Below are 21103 nucleotides of genomic sequence, written 5' to 3'. Positions count from 1 at the left end.
CTTGAGGAAAGGGTGTAGCCTGTTTTATAAAAGAGGCAAAAAGGGGTGGTAGCAGATAGCAGCACTCTTGCCCATTGAGGATAATTTAAAAGAGAGAGGGGGGCGTGCCCAGGACACTGGTGTAGGTCAGATGCACACCTTGTAACACAAACCTGGTTGGAGATGTATCAGGGTGACCAGGTGCCACTTTTGGGAGCAGGAATACAAAGCAGTCTAGGTAGGTCAGGCTGAGAGCTGAAACCTGGTATCATAAGCTCATTCCTAGCATCCCCCCAGAGGTATAAGGCAGACTGGAGGAGCAGGTGATCGTTGCCACCATTGCAGCAATGCTGCCTAAATTGCAAACTTTTCATCAGGAGCTTCCTGTCATTGACCTGCAAGACTCGGAGCAGGTTATTAGATAAACATAAAATATCTAGTCTGAGTGTGGCACTTGGTAGCCGGTGGTGAGAGAGTGCAAGGATCTGGTCCTAGATCCATTGATCCTGGTGCCACATCTGCCACTGATGCTCCTCTCATCAACGTAAAAGGAGCCATTGTTCCTCTTGCTCCTCTCCCTTTTCCAGCAGCCCTACCCACTCCATGAGCCCTCATTAGGAGCTAAGGCTCCATCCCACTGTATCCAGAGCATAGCATAATCTGAGAAAAGGCCAGACATTGATGGTGTTGGTAGGGGCAATACAGCCTGGATCCTTAATGATGCCCTGGTAGGTGAAACGCTTGGGTTTCCTCATATGCTTTCTGTTTATGAATGCAGCTGCATGTTCTGCCTTAGGCTGGCATTCACAGTTTGCAGGACATGGAAAGCTGCACATCCTGGCTCCTTGTGCCAGGCGTGGTGTATACGTACCACATCAAAAGAGCTTTGAAGCCTTTGTAGATTACTCATGTTGTGAATTTATGTTTCCAAGGTCATCATGTGGCTGAAACAAAATTTCCTGTTACCAGAGGACATGGCGATCCACAATGAGTCCTTTGAAGTCTGTTTTACCTCCCTGCGTGACGCGGGGCAGCTGTGCATCAAAATGAAGCCCAGTGGGGAGGTAACATTTTGCTTTGTGGTGTTGCAATTAGTCTTGTAAATAGGCACTGGCTTGGTCTTAGGGCAATGCAAAATCTCACCTAAGGTGCCCAAGCAGGGAAATGTTAGTTAAAGCAAATATAGCTCTTTTCTTTTTTCTTTTGTGTACCACAAATGACCAGTAGGCTAGTAAAAAACATTTTTGGTTAATTACTTTGGTGGACTTACTTGCAGAGGAAGGGAAATTCTGCCCTCCCCCAAAAGATTTTCTGCCATACTGCATTATTGGAACTATGTGGCAAGATTCTCAGGTGAGCACCGGAGTTGGTGACAGAGAAAGTGATGGGGAGAACTGCTCAAATGGGCCAGGCAGTGGTTTTCTGCTGCCTCTTCATCTATTTGGTGTTGATTCTTAAGTAATGTGTTGGAAGCCTCACAGTGGACAACTAGACACTAAGAGACATAAGGGTTGAAGTGGACAAAGAGGTTTGTCCCAAACAAGGATGGTGCTTTTTGTGGGGTCCTCTTAATGAAAAGCTCTTTAACCACTGCCTTTCTCCCTCCTCCCCGTTAAACTCTGCTGCTGTTACATGGGTCTGTCAATACTCTCCCACCCAATTGAATGCTTGGGGCTACATTAGCTCTCAGCAATGATTCAGTCTCAGGATCAAGAGAATCCACTTATCCCTAGTGTTGTGAAGTGTTTGGGTTCATTCAGCATGGCATCAAGGCTCTGTTGGTGTGAGAATTTTTCCTTGTGCAACAGAATGTTCTCCCCCTCTTCTGCCCCCCCCCAATCTCCAGAGCTGATTTTGGGACTGTATAGGGCATGCAGCAGAGTGTAGTGGCAGAAGTCCTATTGTACTATCAGTAACCCTTGTGCTTGCAGAATTATTTATTTGCGTACTATCCTTTGAAGCGCTGGAGAGTGGTTCAAATCTGACATGTCTCTTGTTCTTTTTCTGGCCTGTTAGATCTCCATTAACACCGACAACATTGACTTGGCTGGTGACATTATTCAGTCGATGGCCTCCTTTTGGGCAATTGAAGACTTGCAGGTTGAAGCAGATTTCCCAGCATATTTTGAAGAGATGCGAAAGGCCCTAGTTGTCGTAAGTGAGAAAGAGTTTCCAAATGCTGCTGAGGGATACAATACGCTGGAAATAAACTTACACAAGTTGGAATGGATAGGAGCTAAGCACATCCTTGGTTTCAGTAGGCCTTGTGCAAGGGATGTTTTTGAGGAATTGCATGCAGAATATGTTGTTTATCCTTTTGCCTAAAATTGGGCGATCTGAAATGGGGAACTGGTCTATCTAGATAGTAGGTGAAACAGCACCATGCTCTAGTTTCCCCCAATGTTTTGGAATCGACTGCTTCTCTCACAGTAGCCAGGCTATTCAGATCCATGCTTTCTGTTTGGAGAGTTTCTGTCTAATTTGAGACCTGCTTTTAACAAGAGAACAAGTTTCTAACATGGTTGAGGAACCTCTGGCCTGTCAGCTCATGAGGCCATTTTCCCCAACCCATTCCCACTTGCCCATCAGCTGACATCACTCATGATGCCAACTAGTGGATGCTAGGGTTGGTTTAAATCCTGCACTTGCTGTGTGTCCCTGTTCCCAGCAGTGAATAGCAGCATGCAAGCAAACAGAACAAAATTTCACTCCTGCTCATCATCAGATCCCATGCAAACCTCTTCCAGAATCAGGAAGGGATTTGCATTGCAATTCCCTGCTGAAACAGAGTTTATTTCTGGGTGTTTTTTACCCTTGATTTAGCAGGGGTTCCATAGAAAAAAATTGTTTGAATCTTGTGAGGCTACCTGATGTGTACCTTAGTTGCCCTAACATGTGACTGATGTTCCTTTGTAGGTGGATAATTCTCACACATTCTCTCAGAAGCTCACAGCTGATATGGCGGAGCACTCCAATCTCATTCGCAGCATGTTGGTTCGAGCAGAAGATTCACGCCTCATGGGAGACATGTAAGTTGGCTTTGTGTCATCTCTCCTCCATAAATATTTCTGACTAGCTATTGTTTTTCTGGCTCCAGGGTGCACAGCCTATTTTTGTGATTGTAACTTGTTTAAACTGTTTTAAATACTGTATTGTTGCGAGCCACCCTGGAATTTTCTGGTGAAGGGCAGGTAATAAATCACATTATAGTGGTACCTCGCAAGATGAATACCTCGCAAGACGAAAAATGTGCAAGACGAAAGAGTTTTCCGTTTTTTTAGTTGTTCCGCAAGACGAATTTCCCTATGGGCTTGCTTCGCAAGACGAAACGTCTTGCGAGTTTGTTTCCTTTTTCTTAAAGCCGCTAAGCCGTTAATAGCCGTGCTTTGCAAGACGAAAAAACCGCAAGACGAAGAGACTCGCGGAACGGATTAATTTCGTCTTGCGAGGCACCACTGTATTGTTTGTTAATAATAATACTATGCAAACAGTTCTCTTATCTAATTCACAAAATTTACTAAAGCAGTGTGCAAAATTTCAAACAACCATCTTAATAAACGTAAGAAACAAGAGTGCTTTGAGTACCAAGCATTTTCCACTGCTATTGGCTGTCCCACTTGCTTGTTTAGCTTCTTCAGAAAACACAACAATTTCCTCTTCATGCGGCCTTGGCTCAGGTTTGCTTGTTCTGCTCCTTAGCAGACCCTTTATGTATGCCAGGGGTAGGGGTAGCTCTAACCTATTACCTCCAGGAAGACTGAAGGTGGATACAGATCAAGTGGGTGGGAAGATTGAGGAGTCTTGAAATCTGCTGAGGTTTTTAGTACTGAAATTCCTAGGTCAGCAGAAGCTGTTCTTGAAGAGCATCCTGGCCAGTGTGAATAAATGGTTACTGTAACACACTCATCTCAGAGCCAGGACCCACTTTTAACCCAAACATGCATTTGGGAGCCCTTTTTTTTATTTTTTCATCATATATTTGTCATCTTAGTCACATTCCCTGTAACAACTGAATGGGATTGGTTCTGGGCAGTGATTTATTTCCAAGGCCTGTAAGTTACACTCTTTGTGTTTATTCCCACAGGAAAAATATGAAGAAGCGATACAAAGACCTATATTATCTCAACAGGGATTTGCAGTCCCAGTACAATATTCGCTGCAGCAATCACGCAGAACTTCTAAATAACCTCAAGGCAGTAAACCAGGCTATCCAAAGAGCAGGACGCTTGCGCGGTATGTGCTTGAGAATACTGTATCTTGAAAGGATGTAGGAAGGAAAAAGGTAGAGCAGCTACTCACCAAGCTGCTTAAGGGAAGGGCATACTGGCATTTCCTTTCTACTGGCAATTAAATCTGTGTTAGTTTGTCATGCGGTAAGAGCAGGGAAATTTGCTGAATATTTTTTTGCAGAGCTTCTGTTTTGCAGTGAGGGTAACATTTTGGGAAGTGTGAAGCTGTTTCTCTGAAAGAACAGTGCTGTACTAGAAACAAAGCACTTGCAAAGAGAAGGATCTGGTTTCTTCTGGACATTGCCTATACCTGTGGTTCATCTTTCTTAAAGCAGCTGCAGTAGCCCCTCTAAGACAGTTGAAAGGCAGAGGGCAATCTGCTGCTTCTGTTGCAAAGGTATGGGGAAGATCTGACTTTGCTCCCCATACCATGCTACTGATCGCAGTGTTTTCTATATCTTCCCTCTTGGCAGAATGATTGGCATTGCTATACATAGCACTATGAGGCAAATGTAGGGCTATCCCCTCCTCCCCGGCAGCTGAATGGGGTATGCTTTCTGCAAGGGTTAAACCATTGTGTATGTGTGGGAGGGGCATAGAATATAGCTGGTACAAAAAAATGTTATTGGCACAGTATATTAGTCTAGTCCAGTGTTTCCCAACCGGTGTTCCGCGGCACACTACTGTGCCGTCAGACATTGGCTGGTGTGCCGTGGGAGGGAGGCGGGCGAGTCGGGCGGTGAGAGGCGGCGGCGGCGAGGATCCGCGTTGAGCCGGGGGCGGCTCCGCGGTGGTGGTGCCGAGCGGCGGGGCAGCGCGTGCAAAAGGGAGGAGCGCGAGACAGCGGAGGAGGAGGAGGCCGGCATGTCCGGGCAGCAGCAGCAACAACAGCAGCAGCAACTCCCGGCGACGGCTCCTCAAGCCCCGCCGCCGCCCCCTCCTCCGCCCGCTATCGCCGCCACCACCACAACAGCCGCCGCCGCCTCAGTTGCCGCCGTCCCTCAGTCCCTCGCTCTGCTGCCTCCTCCCACCCCCAAAGCTTGGAGGTTCCCCGGCAAGGGGGAGGGAAAAAACTTTCACTTTCGTGCGTCCCTCCCGGCGTGACGCTGCGCGCTGACGTCACGGGGCGGGGCTTTAATGGTGGTGTGCCGTGAGATTTTTTTTCAGTAAACAGGTGTGCCGTTGCTCAAAAAAGTTTGGGAAACACTGGTCTAGTCCTGCGATACATTTGTCAGAGTTGCAAATGCTATGACACTGAAATGCTCCTTTACTCCATTTATTTTGTATGGAGTCATGAGGGTCTTTTCCCTTGCCTTTAGGCAGGGCTTTGGTTTTCTGTTGCATGATGTAAACCCCCTAATCTTTGGCCTCTTCTGCATTACCAGTGGCCCTTTCCTAGCATCCTGGATTCCTCCGGGGGGGGGGGGGGAGATATTTGCACATAAGTGCCGGTTCAGCATTCTTCCCAGATAGAATTGGTCAAAGAGGGCAGTTAGAATTTATAGAAAAATCATGAAGTAGCAAAATGGATGAGAGCAGGTATTTCTAAATAAGCTGTCCCTGTTCTTTATGGGAAAATGTCAGTGGATGGTCTCTGTTCTTGAACACATTTCAGTGGTACTGCAGAAGCTGGTTAACGGGATTCTTGAACTTGTTGCAGTCACTTTGCAATTTGAGAAAGAACTGAGTTTTTCAGCTACTAAAGAAAATACCTGATTTTATCAGGACTTAGGACAAAATGGCAGTGTGATGATTGTTTCCCTTCATATGTCTTCATCCCTTTTGTAACAAGATCAAAGAGCTTTGACTGTTACTAGGCCATACTGCAGAACAGAGCTTTGAGGAAATGGTGACTGCTGCATCAAAAATTATTATGCACATTCAACCTACTCACATTATTCTTGTTGAAGGTTGCACAGTTCATTATGTACTACCAAGTGCTTAGAACAGTCTTTAATTATTATTTTTCTTTCCATCCTGCAGTTGGTAGGCCCAAGACACAGGTGATTGCTGCATGCCGTGAGGCTATTAAGCACAACGACGTTAATGCACTCATCAAGATAATGCGTGTGGGAGTCACTTCCTCTTTATTAAAGAAAAGATTGACAGAGACTGCGGTGGGATGATCGTTTTAAAAGGCAGTCAGCTCAGTGAGATGGGCAAAGTGGTGTAGCAGCTGACGTACCACACACCCTGGAGCCTGCTTGGGTAAAGGAAGTCCAGCAGAATAGGATGCACATATAGTGCTCCTGTATAGAAATATTACTATGAAACTGTTAGCCAGGAGCTGAAGTCTATAGTAGTGAGAAGAGAACAGAGAAACAACTGACTGTTCTACACTGTCAGAGAGGACCAAAGTCTGAAAAGGGAATGTTGGTTATTTATGAATCTTATATAGCCATGTATAGTATTTTTATTGATGAAAGCAATAGTATGTTGCAGCACTTAAGATCAGTAATCTTCAATAAAACAGACAGACCTCAAGCTCCCTCTTCTCTGTGCTCTTGAGAAATTTGTGGTGACTAAATATCATTAGTTGATATTCTTGTGATACTTGAGCCCTAATCCACCCTTGTAAATAGCAAAAAAGGAAGTATATTTGATTTTCATGTATAAAATCAAATATACTGGTACTTCCCCTTTTAAAATTACCTTAAAGCCCCCATTCAGCCAAAAAGTGGGTTATATAATGAAATCCCAACACTACAGCTTTTTATTGTGACCCTCTTGTTTTAAGTTGCTAGGACACATGTCCCTAAGTTCTATTTTAAAAATCACTCTTATCTTGCCTGATGTAACAATTATGCATTGCCCTTCCATGCAACAACCCCTAAGCACTACAGCAGCAGAAACTGGCTGACCCTCTTCCCAGAAAAAGTGTCTTGGGCTTCCATACAACAGTAACAACACTTGCCAGAAAGGATGACACAGTGGTAAGCAATGACAGGAGGGACACCCTGCCCCTCCCACCACTGAGAAGAATGTGTTTGCAGCCCTTGCATAGGATGAGGTAATGGTACAGAGAATGAAATACACATTCCAAATCACCAGTAATTAGATGAAAATGAAGCCCTCTTTTCATAATCTTGGTTTCCCTATACGGTTTCAGCTTGCAAACTTGATTTCTGACAGCAGAGCTCATTCAGACCACCCTCTCCACTTGCAGCAAAGATGAGGTGCAGGTTTTGCTCCCTATCCTATGTATTGGACTGGTGAGAACTTGACGCAGCCTTAATGTAAATGTTGATGTTGCTCAGGGGTACTGTCCTAGGTTCCTCCAACACCACATTTGTTTACGGAGTGCAGGTAGACCAGCAGCATTCCCACCTGTCTTTGGGAAGAACCAGCTGCACCAGGAGTCCTCTGTCCAGTTCTGGGTGCCACAATTTACAAAGGATATTGACAAGCTGGAACATGTGCAGAAGGGGATGATCAAGACAATCAGCAGTTTGGAAGCCAGGCCTGCTGAGGAACAGCTGAGGGAGGTGGGTATTATGCAATAGCCATATCTCAAGAGCTGTCACATGGAGCAAGCTTGTTTTCTCCTCCAAAGGCTAGGACCTGAACCAATGTCTTCAAGGAGATTCCGACTCAACTTCAGGAAGATCTTTCTGACTGCAAGAGCTGTTTGACAGTGGAACAGACTCCCATGAGAGGTGGTGGCCTCTCCTTCCTTAGAGGCTTTTAAGCAGAGGTTGGATGGCCATCTGTCATATAAGATCTAGTTGAGATTCCTGCATTGCAGAGGATCGGACTGGATGACCCTCGGGACCCAACTATACAACTCTTTGAGTCCATGTGGCAACTGTCATTCATAGTAAACAAAGCAAATGTCCCAGAATCCAGTTTGTTCTGTCTCTCTGGCTGTTTGCTTCAAACAACGGTGGTTGATATACTTCACAAATTTCAGCGACTCTGGGTCTCTATAAACCAAGGCCAAACAGTTCATCTCTGGAGTGATCAGCAGCAGCTTGAAGAAAAAAAACCAAAGGAAGTGTTAAGGAAACAAGCTGATACAATTTACTTCTGCAGAAGACAGAGAGGAGACATTCTGGTATCAGGGTCAGGTTAAAGAACTTATTCTGTACACGTGTAGAATAAGTGAATTAAATTCCTGCTCCAGTTAAATTGGGAAAGGTTTCAATGCAGATTCCTTGAAAACAGCAACACTACACAGCCCTCCAAATTAGAGATATCCCCTTCCCACACCACTGTACTGCCCTCCCTCCCCAAGCTTAAGCCAATCTGTTTTGCTATAAGAAAAAAGAAATGGGCAACGTGAATTGCTGATACTTCAGGAAAAAGTACTCAGTTGCCCTGTGCATGTCCCAAACTTATGTATGGGGCATGGGGAGCATGGAGTAAACTGCTTTCAAAATGGTTTGATAAAGCACAAGAGGGGTAGAGACAACTGCTTACCTCTTCATCTTCATCTTTTGCAAGGTATGAAGTAAAGCCACCATACTCCACGTCCCAATCTTGAAAAAAAGAAATGAGCAATTGTTATTTGTTTTGTAAAGCTTTCCAAAGTCTCTGCTCACTCCCACTGAACTATTAAGAAAAGTTGTATGCCAAGCATATGACTTGTTTTAGATGTAGATTTTGTCAAATTTACCTCAAAAGAACATTCTAGGGGCAGCTTATGGTTTCTAACACAAATACAGTGGTACTTCTGGATGTGAGCAGGATCTGTTCCGGAGCCCCGTTCGCATCCTGAAGCGAACGCAACCCGTGTCTGTGGGTCGAAATTTGCCACTTCCGCGTGATGTCATTTTGAGCATCTGCATGAGCGACGAAATCCGGAAGTAATGTGCTCTGTTAACTTCTGGGTTGCCGCAGAGCATAACCTGAAAATGCTCAACCTGAAGCACATTTAACCCGAGGTATGACTGTACTCATATTCATGGGCTACATAAAGAAATGCAGCAGTATAAAAAGCCCAAGTCTTAGCATTAAAATGATGGAACAAAGGTTTTACAGCTTGCCTTTTAACTTTTCATTATGTTTAGGGCAGCCTTTGCCAACCACGTGCCCTCCCAATGTATTGGACTACAGCCTGGCTCTGGCTGAAAGTTGTAGTCCAAAACTTCTAAGGAACGTCTGGTTGGCAAGGGTTGCTTTAGGGGGTGGTGCTTCCTGGATGTCTGAAGGAAGTTTCATTACTCTCCTCTGTCTCAGGCAGCTGAGCAAGTATTTCATATTCGTTGTCTTCCTTTTAATATAAGAAAAACCCTGTTTACTAAGAGACAAAGCAAGAGGACCAGAGTTATGGGAAATGCCAAAAGACCATTCTTGCTTCCAGTCCCCACAATACACACGTTGGCTGAATGAGACTAGCTCAGCTGAGCTGTTTGCCGGCTGACTTTTGTGGTCAAGCACAGATAGTCCCACAGGAAAAGGACACCTGTCCCTACCTGGGTTGTGCTGAAAGCTGTGTGCTATGACATCTTGGATTGCTCCCTCTGGGCATACTTCAAGAAACACTGCGTGAGATGCAAGTCTGGAACAGACCCATCTTGTGCTATTTATGGGTCTCTACCCAGCTTCACATAAATGCTCAGGGCAGCTTAAAACCAAAAGAAAGCACACCAATGCATTTGAGGAAGAATGCCTTTAAGAAGAGCTTATCTTAAATTTAATGATATAACTACAGGACAGTGGACAGTGAAACAAATTCATCAGGCAGAAGAAAAAAAATTACTTAGAAAATAAATACATGGATCTTGAAGCTGAAAAAAGGTGGCCTTCTAGAAACATTTGCTGAATGCATCAAACACCAAAGAGTTTAGTGGTGATCCCTTTTCTTTTTTCATGAAGGAAAGAAAGACACCTATTTAATTGTGCAATCTGAGGTGGGCCTTCCATAAGATTTTGCCCAAGTTCTTTTATAACAGAAGGTTCTGCGATTGGGTTCACTAAGAAATACAAGTGAGTGTGTTTATATATGGGCCATAACTTTTTGGCTGTTTGACTTGCATACAAGTTTGTATTATATATTATCACATTTTAAAGTATTTATAAAAGTTTTATTTTATGTAGCTTAGAATCTTTACAGCATTATCTTTGCACATAAGCCCTTAAGACATTCTTGCCAAAATTCATTGAGCGTATTGAACAATCAAAATTGGCAGATTCGAGATATATTTCTGCTTTTGTTTTGTTGGCTTAAAACCAAACTAACCTTCACACCCACTGAAGAGCAGCAGATCTAGGGAGAACTCTGTTGTTTCAGCATCATGGACTAGAGTGTAGCAACCTTTGGTCCAATGCCTCAGCTCTCCAGCACACAGAGGGACACTTGAGTCTGAGGGGGAAGATAGCCAAAAGGACATGACTGGTGAGCAGGTGACAGACCCCACAAGTCTCCTATATAGAGCCTAGCATAGCTTCAGATCCCAAGGATTCCCCATTCAACTGTGCACCCCAGCGGCTTTCCTCCAAGCTAAATGACAGGCAAAACACTCTCTAACCCTCTCCAGATCTAGTAAGAATAGCCAGAGGCTTTGGGAAAAAACCTCTCCAGTTATGTGCACTTTTGCTCCCCGCATGCATGAAGGCAACAAAGAAATGGATGCGAGCTCTGGAGAGTCCCTTTCAACATACTCCAAGTTAACAAAAACTACTATTTTTGCTCAGGCAATTCAATTGTGGTACCAATGAAAGCTCAATTCCACAATGAAGTGCAAAAATTTCCTCAATCTGTATACAGCTTCCCTATTTTGCATAGTTCCTTCTGATTTTGCTAGTCAAATCATCAGGAGGGGCATCCAGTCACACTTCTGTCTTTGGAGATTCCAGCAGCTGTTGCCTAGGCAGCTTCAAACATACGCAGGCAACTTTAAGGGATACAAACTAGGTTATAAATATTAAATCTGTGTACTCCCAAGGAATCATACTCATTGTCTACTCTTAATAGTAACATATTTAAAAAACCCTACAAAGACCCTCTAATATGCAGGACTTGATAGTTTTTGGCCAAATTTCCTCTTCGGAACTCACAACTTTCAGAATATTGATTAGCAGAAGCTAGTCTGGTGACGACAAATGAACCCAAGAATATTAATCCAGCCAAAGCAGAATGTAACAACTGTAGTTTGAACTGTCTAGGAACTGGGCCCTGAGCACTTCATCGTTAAGGCATACCATAAAGCAGTGGCTATGTTGAAAAATAAGGTGTCATTGCAACTAGATAGCAGTGATTTACACACCACACACTCTGTTGACCTTGTTGTCCGAGATGCTCCCATGTGCCTCTGTGTACTCCCGACTGCCAGTTTCCTCTTGGCTGCTTTCTCCTTGTGTGCATCTGGAAGAATCCCCGCCTGCAGCAATTTCTCCTTCCTTTTCATCGTTTTCTTCCCCAGGAGCTAGAAAGTGCAGCTTCAAGCCTGTGAAGTTGGAAAGGAGCAGGAAGAAGGCTTCTGAGCGGAATAGCTCCATGCAATTTTTCAAGATGTCCGGCAGGCTCTCCTCTTCAGCTTTGTCATAATGCCTAAAAATGACAAGAAGCATTCTTAAGAGGGGCTACATCACTCTGCACACCTCAAAGATAGCTTGTTCAAATTCTAAACTAAGGCAACCCCAGTTATACAAAGAGATTACATTATGCAAATAAAGCACATGGTGGCTCATTTGTGAGGTTGATTCCACTTTAAGATGCAGGTTTTCAAATCATTGGGAGAGGAGACTTTCATACTTGTATCCTGCCTTATTTCTGAGGAGCTCAGGGTGGAGTATGTGGGCTTCTGTTCTACTTATCCTCCTGGTAACCCTATGGAAGTCGGTTAGGGCTGAGAGAAGGTGACTGGCTCAAGGTCACCCAGAATGTTTCATGGCTCAGAAGGAATTTGAATGCAGAACTTCCTGGTCAAAAGGGCTGAATTATGCATTATGTTCGGCATGGATCTGCCACAAAAACAGGTGTTCTTGGGACTCTGCCCATAACCTGTAGGCAAAGCTACTTGTGCCAGGACATCTTTGCTTTGTATGCTTCCTCTGTCTCTGCTCCACATCACTGGCTGCCATGGGTGAGTTTTCCCTGCACAATGACATCACAACACAGGAAAAGAGGGGTGCAGGAAGACTTTTTGCAGCAGCCTGCATTTAGCATTCAGTTCTGCCCCCCAGCCTGGTAATCCTCCCATTGGGAAAAGCAAAACTATTGTATCTGTAGATTTCCATCCCACTTTTTCACTGGAGTCCTCAAAATGTCTAATAACTTTTTTTTTAATACAAAAAAAAAAAAGGTTAACCAAGAACCATATGCCCTCAAACCAAACCAAAACAACCAGCCTTACTGGAGAGGAGCTGGCATCAAATAAGAACATATGAAGAGCCTGTTGCATCAGGCCAAATTCTCATCTAGTCCAGCATCCTGTTCTCAGTGGCTAACCAGACGCCTGTGGGAAACCTGCAAGCACGACCTGAGCATAAGAGCAGTCTCCCCTCCTGTGGTTTCCAGCAACCAGCAATCACAAGCATTACTGCCTCCAACAATGGAGGCAAAGCATAGTCATTGTGGCTAGTAGCCACTGACAGCACCATCCTTCATGAATTACATATAAAGGGGTGGGGGAGAAAGAGTGGGAGAACGGTTCAACTGGAGTACGCTTTTATGTCCTCTGCCTCCAATGTTACCAGGGGTGAGGGGCATGAAACAAGGCAGGATGCTGAAGCCCTAGATCCAAATCTAAAGGAGTCCTGGTCAGCCCAATCTGTCTTCAGGGATTTTATGCAGCGTTAAAATATAGAAGGCACTCTCTTGTAAACATAAAGATTACCAAATGGATTTACTGAAGTTCTCAGCAAATCAAATTACAATCACAGAACAAAATGAGTTCAAAACACACAGCATGGGTGAGATTGGCATGAACACAGCTGACCATAAGAAGCAAGATGCAATATAGACAGAAGCAGACTGAATTGGTCCTACCTTTTGTTAGGGGGCCCCCTGCTGCTCCATTTGAGTCCTTCCTTCTTCAGAGCCTCACAGACGAGCTGAAATTTCTCTCTCTAGGAACCAAGGCACATTCAAACAGCTTCTGAAGCAAGTCCCACATTTCTGCCTAAGCAGTACTAGCCATTCTGCTTCAGTCTGAGTGCTGCATGCCAGGCTTTCTCTAGAAAACTAGAGAAAGCGAGTAGGTCCAAATGGGGTTTAGTTAAATCACACATGGTTTTTCGTTTTCTTGCTGGGGAATGCCTCACGTAGCTGATCCTTGGGCCTCCATCTGATTAATTGCACCAAAGTAATGGCATTCCGAGCAGTGAGGAACCTTACTCAGCCCAAGGACTGCACCATCTTATGGGCAACCTTCTGGACCATGCCTTAGTGGCTGAGGGGCAAGAAGCAAAATGGGGACAAAAATTGACCTGCACTACCCTTTATACCACAGGCTACATTCCAGCTACACAAAAGTCACAGGTTTTTGCACACAGGTGCTGCAGTACAATAACCGACAGGAGTGAGAACCTGTCAGAGTATAATATCTCTGCTCAGATGTGCACTGGCTGTGATTTGTCACCAAGCCAAATTCAAGGCATTACTATTAGTATATCACACCCTTAACAGATTAGGATCTTATTCCATATATCCCCACTTGACCATGTCAATCTGCAGAACTGGCACTTAGACAAGTGTCATGTAATATTTGTATTTCATTTGCAAGAATTGATCCTTCAAGGTAGCACCTCCTCCTCTCGGGAACTCCCAACACATTATTAAGCAGGCATCTCCATGGCATTTTCAACTTTTCTCTTTCCCGTTTTAAACCGTCCTTCTGCTCACCCCATTGTACTGAACAACATTGTTAGGTAGGAAATGACTTTCCAAAACCCACCTTGAGAAAATCCTTTAGCAGGGTCTCAGACCGATCTTCAAACTCCTCTTGGATCTGGGCCTGGGAATTCATGTCTAGATAAACTGGATTGATCCAATCATATAAAATTTCATGCTAGGGAAAAATGAAACAAGGAAAGGCTAAGAAAGAAAAATCCAACAAAATATCCATTATGAAGAAATCTCCCTCACCAGGAACCCCCTTTAGGACAAGAATCTGGAATAATTTTACTGTGTGGACTCTCTATCTGAAAAACGTGCCCTCCCCTTTACTCTGAGCTAAAATTTGATGAAAAATTTGGCATGGATGCCAGGAAACATAAAACTGGTGTCCCCTCATTTGGCCTGTTACAGGCACAGAATTTCCTGCCCCCACTTGAGTGGAATTAAACTTCAGCCCCAAAGGGGCTGCCTCTTGTGTGGCAGCCTAGTGGCAGAAGAAAAGCAGAGACCAGTGTGGAATCTGAAAAGTAGGTGTTTGTGCTCCTCTGTCCCATGCAGCAACTGAGTGGTGAATATACTGTTGAATTAGGTCATAGAAAGAGCAACATTTATTTACATCACGAGGGAGGTGAGGGCTCCGTGGCAAAAGTGGTTCCACATAGCGCACTGGCCTTGCCACCGAGGGACCGTGAAACCAGCCACTCACAGACAAGCGGCACTTCCCTTCGGAAATAACTTCAGCCACCTGGAATGGGAGAAATCAAAAGGACATGCTATTAGCACTTTTGTCTTTGGCACAGGGACCAAAGAGAATTCACAAAGGGGCTTCTACTGATTTAGAATTGTGTCTTACACCATCCTGAAGACTGGGCCATAGCAGGATTTGAAAATAAATCTAGCCTCAATTATGAAGCATCAGCTAAATGAAATGTCATAGGTCAAAGCTTCACCGAGCCAGATTAACTCAAGTTCCAAACCAAATAAATAAAACATGTCTGTGGGGTGACCAAACTATTATATGCAGTTGAGGCCACGGAGATCTTGAGCACCCCTGGCACTAGAGGATCTGGCTAGGGCACTGAGTCTGTCTGGTATTCCTATTTGCCTCCTGCTCCCAGGTACTCTTGATGAAAGGCAAACCTACCACAAAGCACAGGGAGAAGGCTACCTATGGACTGTCAGGCTTACGCCAAAGGCAGCTGTCAAAGCAGAATGAGGAGCTGAAAATTTAGGTTTGGAGAGTCAAGACAGAAGGCTAAAAGCTGGGCTCACAATGAGTTTGGCTTTAAGGTCTACCTCCAGGCCCACAAATCACAGGAAGAGGGTGAGCCTCAAGTAAACTGCAAGGCCGAGTTTCCTGGAACATAGGGTATATCAGAGGCTAGGAGAAGAATGTGAAGGAGTATTATGGACACATGCACAGAGGATGTAAAGAACAAAAACAGAAGTTCCTTGCCTGATGGAAAGAGACTGGTGATACTTCAAAGAAAGTGAGCGAGTTCCATGAAGGGACCACAGACTTGACAATCTCCAAAGGTTGGAAGTTATCTGCCAGGGGGAAAGTATCACACAACGTACACCATTGAGTATGCAGTTCTAGCACCATAGTGCAGTCACATTTCTACCATGACATCTCCAGATCAACCACAAAGCCAGGGAGAAATTGCTGGTTTTGAACCAATATTTCACCTCCTGATCCTACAGGCCATTAACCACCACCTGCGTTTGTGCAGGCTCTCATTATGCACAGCATTCATGACCCACTGAGGTAGATGGCATCCAATCCAAAGTATTGAAAGAGATGGAACGATCAGGCTTACAAGACTCAAGTGTTGCCCTGAAGCTACAGACCATGACCTATTATCAACTGGGCTTGGGCAATGTATCAAAACATCGCCAGGACCAGTAAGAGGGCCAGAGTATGATGGCTGTTTCGCCTGGCAGTATTTCGCAGGTGAGGCTATACTGCAGTATTTTTACAGGCACCACATAATATTTGTACCACATCTGTTAAGAACTTGATTGTTTAGCGTGGCAGCACCGACGCTTTGGAACTCCCTGCCTATTGATACCAGGCAGGCGCCTTCACTGTATCCTTTTTGGCACCTGCTGAAGACAGATGTTTAGAAGATTTGTATGAGTTAATTTGTTTTAGTCTATTGTGGTTTTTACTTTCTGTATGTTTTAAATTATGATTGTGAATTTTTAGTGATAATTTTATTGTTTTATCCTTTTTGTAAATAATAATAATACCAGGTTTTAAAAATGTTAGATGGCTGCTTGTCCCTTGTTTGGTCTGCTGGCCATCCAGATGCTGCAATATCAAGGAATGTTCACATACACTCTAACTTGTGATCAACCAGGGTTGGCAATCAGTGCAACTGCTATGATGGAATCAGATCCCTTGAGTTAGAGCAGCAGTGAGGGGAGAATCACAGAGAGCTTAAGGCTAACCTGGATTGTGTGGTATTCATGAGAAGTGGTAGGTGGTTCTCAGGATACCAAGCATGGGGGAGGGGGTTACAGGAGAACGCTGGAGAGGTGAGGAGCATTAAAATTATGTTTCTCACAGAAAATATGGTTTGTCACAGAAAACGAAAACCTTACAAGCACTATTTTGGCAGCACTCTAATACAGAGTTAAGATAGCAATACTGCTATTCAAAAGAACCAGCTAAAAGTAGCATGGAAACTACTTTTATAGCTTGCTTAGAATCTACAACAGTAAATACTGCAGGAGGAACTGGATTACTGTATTGCACCTACCATCTGTGCTGAACAGATCCAGGGTACCGCCATCACTTTTATCCCACGGTGGTACAAGGTAAAGGATGAAAGCAATTCGCCGTCCCTCCAACTCGTCATCGTGGCAGAGCAAGGCATCTGCAACAGCATAAGATTTAGCTGAGCAAGATCAGTGCTGAGTGTACTGGATGTGCCAGATAAACTACCAGGCTTCAGTCTTTTGCCCCAACCCTAGGTCAACAGCATCCATCAGAGATACTGTTCCCAGACCCTCCTACCAGCACAGCGAACTCATCTTTGCAACAGGTCCTGCAGGTAGGTTGCTTACCTGTATATTCATATTTGGCACAGGACAGATCAATGGTTGGCTCCAGCTCCACCTGGGTTACATCAGAAAGCCAAGATTGGAACTCTTCAAAGAGAACTTTTCTAAAAGGAGGAACAACATGGAACGTGAGGCTGCTAAACCTCAGCCATTTATATTGCATGTGGAATAAAACATGACCTTTTGGCATCTATCTTTACTAATAAAAAGACCATGATCCACCTGATAGGTCTCCATATACTCCAGTACATGTTAAAAAGCAAGCACAGGTTGAGTAGGGTGTGGGGGCCAATGATTAAAGATATCGTAGAAGTCCAGTCAGCACATATCTCAATCAACCCACACATTCTTCAGTCCACCCCCACTCTAAATCTTGTCTTAGGGACAGAGACCTGTTAGATTAGAACAAAGGTCCATTTGATCCAGCACTCTGCTCTCACAGTGGCCAACCAGATGCCTCTATAAAGCTCATAAACAGGACATGAGAGCAACAGAACCCTCTCCTCTTGTGTTCTTTAGCAATGGGTATTCAGAGACATACTGCCTCCGATACTGGAGTTATCTTCACATTTAAAAGGAAAAAAAATTAAGATGGACATGCCTAGTGCTTAAAATCCAACACTCAAGCGTGGCTTATGATCACTGACCCAGAAATAAATCCCAAAGAAATCAGATGGGCTTACTTCCAAGTAAGTATGCATTGCTTTACAACTGAGGGGATATAACTAGCATAACACAAGCAAGCAGGCCAAATTGCCACTATCTTTTTAAGTATCTTGGAAAATTAGGTCACAGTAGTTGTTCTCAGCATGCACAAGAACACCCCTGTGTCTTTGACTTTGCCATCATAATCCACAGTAGTCTTTGGCACATTACAAAGCAGCAATTTTACCTTAAAGCAGCGATGTAAGGCCCTCCTTTGTTCTTCAGGTCATCAGACTATGCATAGGCAACAAGAAGCAACAAGAGTTACAACTTTTACCCTACACTCCAAATGGCTTTTATGGTAACAGCAAATTTCATTTGTATCTGGATGATCTCCCTAAAACATCTGGCCAAATCCAGTCCCCAACCCCCACCACATGTCATCTAAAAGGTGTGCAAGGAGAGTGAAGAGTCCCCTGTGAAGAGGGAGCTGACCAAGTAAGCTTTCCCCTCCTCGATATGGTCACTCAAAAAACCCCCCAAAACCCTACAACTATACAACAGCTAGTAGTATTTCCTCCTGATTCCCCCAAAAAAAGTATGGAAAGAAGAACCCAAACACATTAACAGAACTTGAGGCCATCCTGGTCTCCCAGCAACATTCTTAGTGGAGAGGTTGGGCAGTGGCTGCAGCTGCTGTAAAGAAAGCTCTACCAGCCTGACAGGCTGCGCATAAAACTGATCTGAGCTCTCAATCATTACCACCACTGACATTGCTTCTGAAAAATAGATGTATGAATCCGATAGTCATGCCCAAAATTCACTACTTTGGATGGATTCTTATGGTCATTTTCCTAAATGACCATAAGAATCCATCCAAAGTAGTGAATTTTGTAACTAAATAACTAGTGCCAGAGTTTGCTTTTTCTTCCACTCTTCCAATCCCTTTTCTTTCGGTGTCATGTCTTCTAGACCATAAGCCTGGAGGGTAAGGATTGTTGATCATTCTAAGATGCTTTAGCAGCCTTCTTTGGCTAGGGCAGAGTAAAAAACATGCAAAAAACTTTTAAAAAATAAATATGGCAAATAAAGCACCTGCTTGAATTTGTACAAGTCATTGCACTTTTCATGGAAATCCAGGCTCAAGAGTTCCTTTTGCAGACCTTCTGAAAAGTCCTCATTTTGGAAGAAGTTTGGGATGACACAGTGATGGAAAGGAACAGGATCTAAGACAATGGCCTCTGGAGAAAACAAAACAGACAGCAGCTTCCTGAAACACATAACACAGCCCTTTATACATATTACTGTGCTATCTAGCTGCAGGCATGTAACTCTTAATCCTGACAAAGTTGGCCTTTTCATCTTCAGTTCTGATACTTAAACCAAATTATAGACAGCATATTAGATTATAGTTAACTTGCAAATAATTATCACTGGGTGACCTTGGGTCAGGGAGTCTCTCAGTTTAACCCACCTCGCACGGGGTTGTTGTGAAGATAAAAAAATAGCATAGGGGGAGAGAACACCACCTGAGGTGCTAGGAGGAAAGGTGGGGTATGAATGTAATAAATAATTAAGTTCATTAGTTGGGGGCCAAGTGGCATTCAGTTTAGGAATGCAAGGCATCCCTTAACCCCACATACATTATTGCTGGCTCAGGGCATGCGGCATACCCTCCTTTCAGGCCAATTTGTAGGGCTTTGTCAACTATTTTCACACTGACAACTTCAGGGATTAACGAGAGTGTGGCTGTGTCACAGAAGTTGCTTTCAAGGACAGCATTTCTCCCTGCAGTCTCAAGCAGTTTTTTAACACTGTACCATCAGATGACTCTTCCCACATCAATCTGTGAACATATGGAAGGCCCTGCTGGATCAAGCCGAAGACCCATCTAGTTTTGCATTACATTCCCACAGCTGCCAAACTATGGGAAGCCCACAAAAAATCATGCGTCCATAGAACACTCCCAGTCATGACTCCCAGCAACTGCACACTACCTCTGATCCAAAAAGGTAGTATGCAGGCATCACAACCACTAGCAATTGATAGCCTTAACTTCCATGGGTTGGTCTAATCCTCTTTTAAAGCTATCCAAGTTGGCAGCCAGCATCACATTTTGTAGTGGTGAAATCCACAGTTAAATCTGGGCTGCGTGAATAGGTATATCCTCTAGTTTCTCCTGAATCTCAGCTTGGTCCTGAGTTCTAGTATTATGAGGAAGGGAGAAAACCTGTTGTCCCCTCGCTCCATATGTGTAATTTTAGAAATACTGTACACATTATCCACCCTTTTTCTAAGCTAACAAATCCCACGTGTTGCAGTCTTTCCCATAAGGAGCTGTTCGAGACCCTTGATATAGAACGTACAAAAAGTTATTAAACCCAATTTGGCTATTAATTATAAGGCAGCCGACAGCAAGGCATAAACACAGTAATTTGGCTTCTGATAGGCAAAGGGATGTTCTTTTACAAATTCAGAGTTCTCGACCGTTCTCCGATCCTCCCAACAGCCCTTTACGGTATGTTATGCTGAGACAGGTACCAGCCCAATATCCACCTAGCGAGGTGTACGGCCTAGCGGGGTGTGTGAACTCGGGTCCAAGCGCAACTTTCTGCCCCAACCCACCACACCACCTCGTGAAACCGGTTCTGTCGGCGCGCCCAGTCCCGCACTTCCAGGCTGGGGCAGCACAACGCAGGCACTGGCTTCCGACTTCCATGAGGACTAGAGTCTTGGAGGCGCCCATGGAAAAGGGGTCCGAAGACGGAGGGCCCCGCCCCGGTCCCGCCTCCCTCGCTACTTCCTTGCCTCCCTCGCCTCCAAGCCCCGTGAGCCTACCGTGGTCAAGCGCTTTCTGGCAGGCCCAAGCCGCGGTCACCTTCTCCTTCAGGGCCGGCTCTCTCAGGGCTGCAGAAAACTCCGCGCGAACCTCTTGCTTGACTCGCTTCTTGGCCGCTTCTCCGTTGACGGAGTTTTCTGAACCAGAGTTTTCCACGCGAGCCGAGTGGCTCCTGCTGCGCCTTCCACTCATCTTCCCCGCACGCATGTGCACACTACGCAAGAAACTACGTCTCCCGTCATACTTCACGCTTAAAGGCGGGCCTTATTCCTGGTCTAGCCAATCGTAACGGTGGGCGCGAGGCGAGAGCGGGAATGAGAGCGAACGAGCGAGAAAGGGTGAAGAAAACCACGCAGAGATAGGATACGTACTCTTACGCACTCTATAGAGTTACCAACTGCTAGGATGGTTAGTTGAGAGGCGGGGCTGCCGCGGGATGTTTTCATTGGCTGTGGCGTTTCTCATTCGCTCTCGAGTCATGTTTGCTTTCTCTATGGTACTCAGGCCCGCCCAGAGGGGCCGGCACGGTTTCCTCAGGAGCGTTTCACACAGATGGGCGGA

General features: G+C 44.7%; 2 protein-coding genes across 2 annotated transcripts in view; one reads left to right on the top strand and one right to left on the bottom strand.

Annotated features, from left to right (window-relative positions):
- Window positions 1-6692, top strand: part of BBS2 (Bardet-Biedl syndrome 2) — a 21987-nt gene extending 15295 nt beyond the window's left edge. Inside the window, exons 13-17 of the mRNA XM_081920308.1 lie at window positions 912-1043; window positions 1996-2133; window positions 2896-3008; window positions 4064-4212; window positions 6192-6692. Of these exons, the coding sequence (XP_081776434.1) occupies window positions 912-1043; window positions 1996-2133; window positions 2896-3008; window positions 4064-4212; window positions 6192-6334 (675 nt within the window). The 3' untranslated portion in view covers window positions 6335-6692. The remainder of the gene's footprint in view (window positions 1-911; window positions 1044-1995; window positions 2134-2895; window positions 3009-4063; window positions 4213-6191) is intronic.
- OGFOD1 (2-oxoglutarate and iron dependent oxygenase domain containing 1) lies at window positions 6279-20996 on the bottom strand. The gene is made up of 13 exons (XM_081920467.1): window positions 20542-20996; window positions 18799-18944; window positions 17951-17997; window positions 17062-17162; window positions 16755-16871; window positions 15446-15537; window positions 14606-14734; window positions 14048-14161; window positions 13141-13220; window positions 11417-11700; window positions 10390-10512; window positions 8628-8686; window positions 6279-8178 (listed from the first exon to the last, which is right to left on the bottom strand). The coding sequence occupies exons 1-13, from the start codon at window positions 20747-20749 to the stop codon at window positions 8017-8019; spliced, it is 1662 nt and encodes a 553-aa protein (XP_081776593.1). The 5' UTR covers window positions 20750-20996; the 3' UTR covers window positions 6279-8016.
- Window positions 20997-21103: the final 107 nt, after the last annotated feature.

Source organism: Podarcis melisellensis (genome assembly GCF_964234715.1).
Source record: "Podarcis melisellensis genome assembly, chromosome: 8".
Classification (NCBI taxonomy): Eukaryota; Metazoa; Chordata; class Lepidosauria; order Squamata; family Lacertidae; genus Podarcis; species Podarcis melisellensis.
The sequence above is the reverse complement of the archived record's forward strand: the minus strand, read 5'-3'. Positions and strand labels throughout refer to the sequence as shown.

Coding starts and splice junctions, on each gene's coding strand:
- OGFOD1 (XM_081920467.1), bottom strand. CDS start 20,749: ATGCGTGCGGGGAAGATGAGTGGAAGGCGCAGCAGGAGCCACTCGGCT. Junction 17,163..17,950: donor CCTTACATCGCTGCTTTAAG/GTAAAATTGCTG, acceptor TCCTCCTTTTAG/AAAAGTTCTCTTTGAAGAGT. Junction 16,872..17,061: donor TGCCAAATATGAATATACAG/GTAAGCAACCTA, acceptor ATGCTGTTGCAG/ATGCCTTGCTCTGCCACGAT.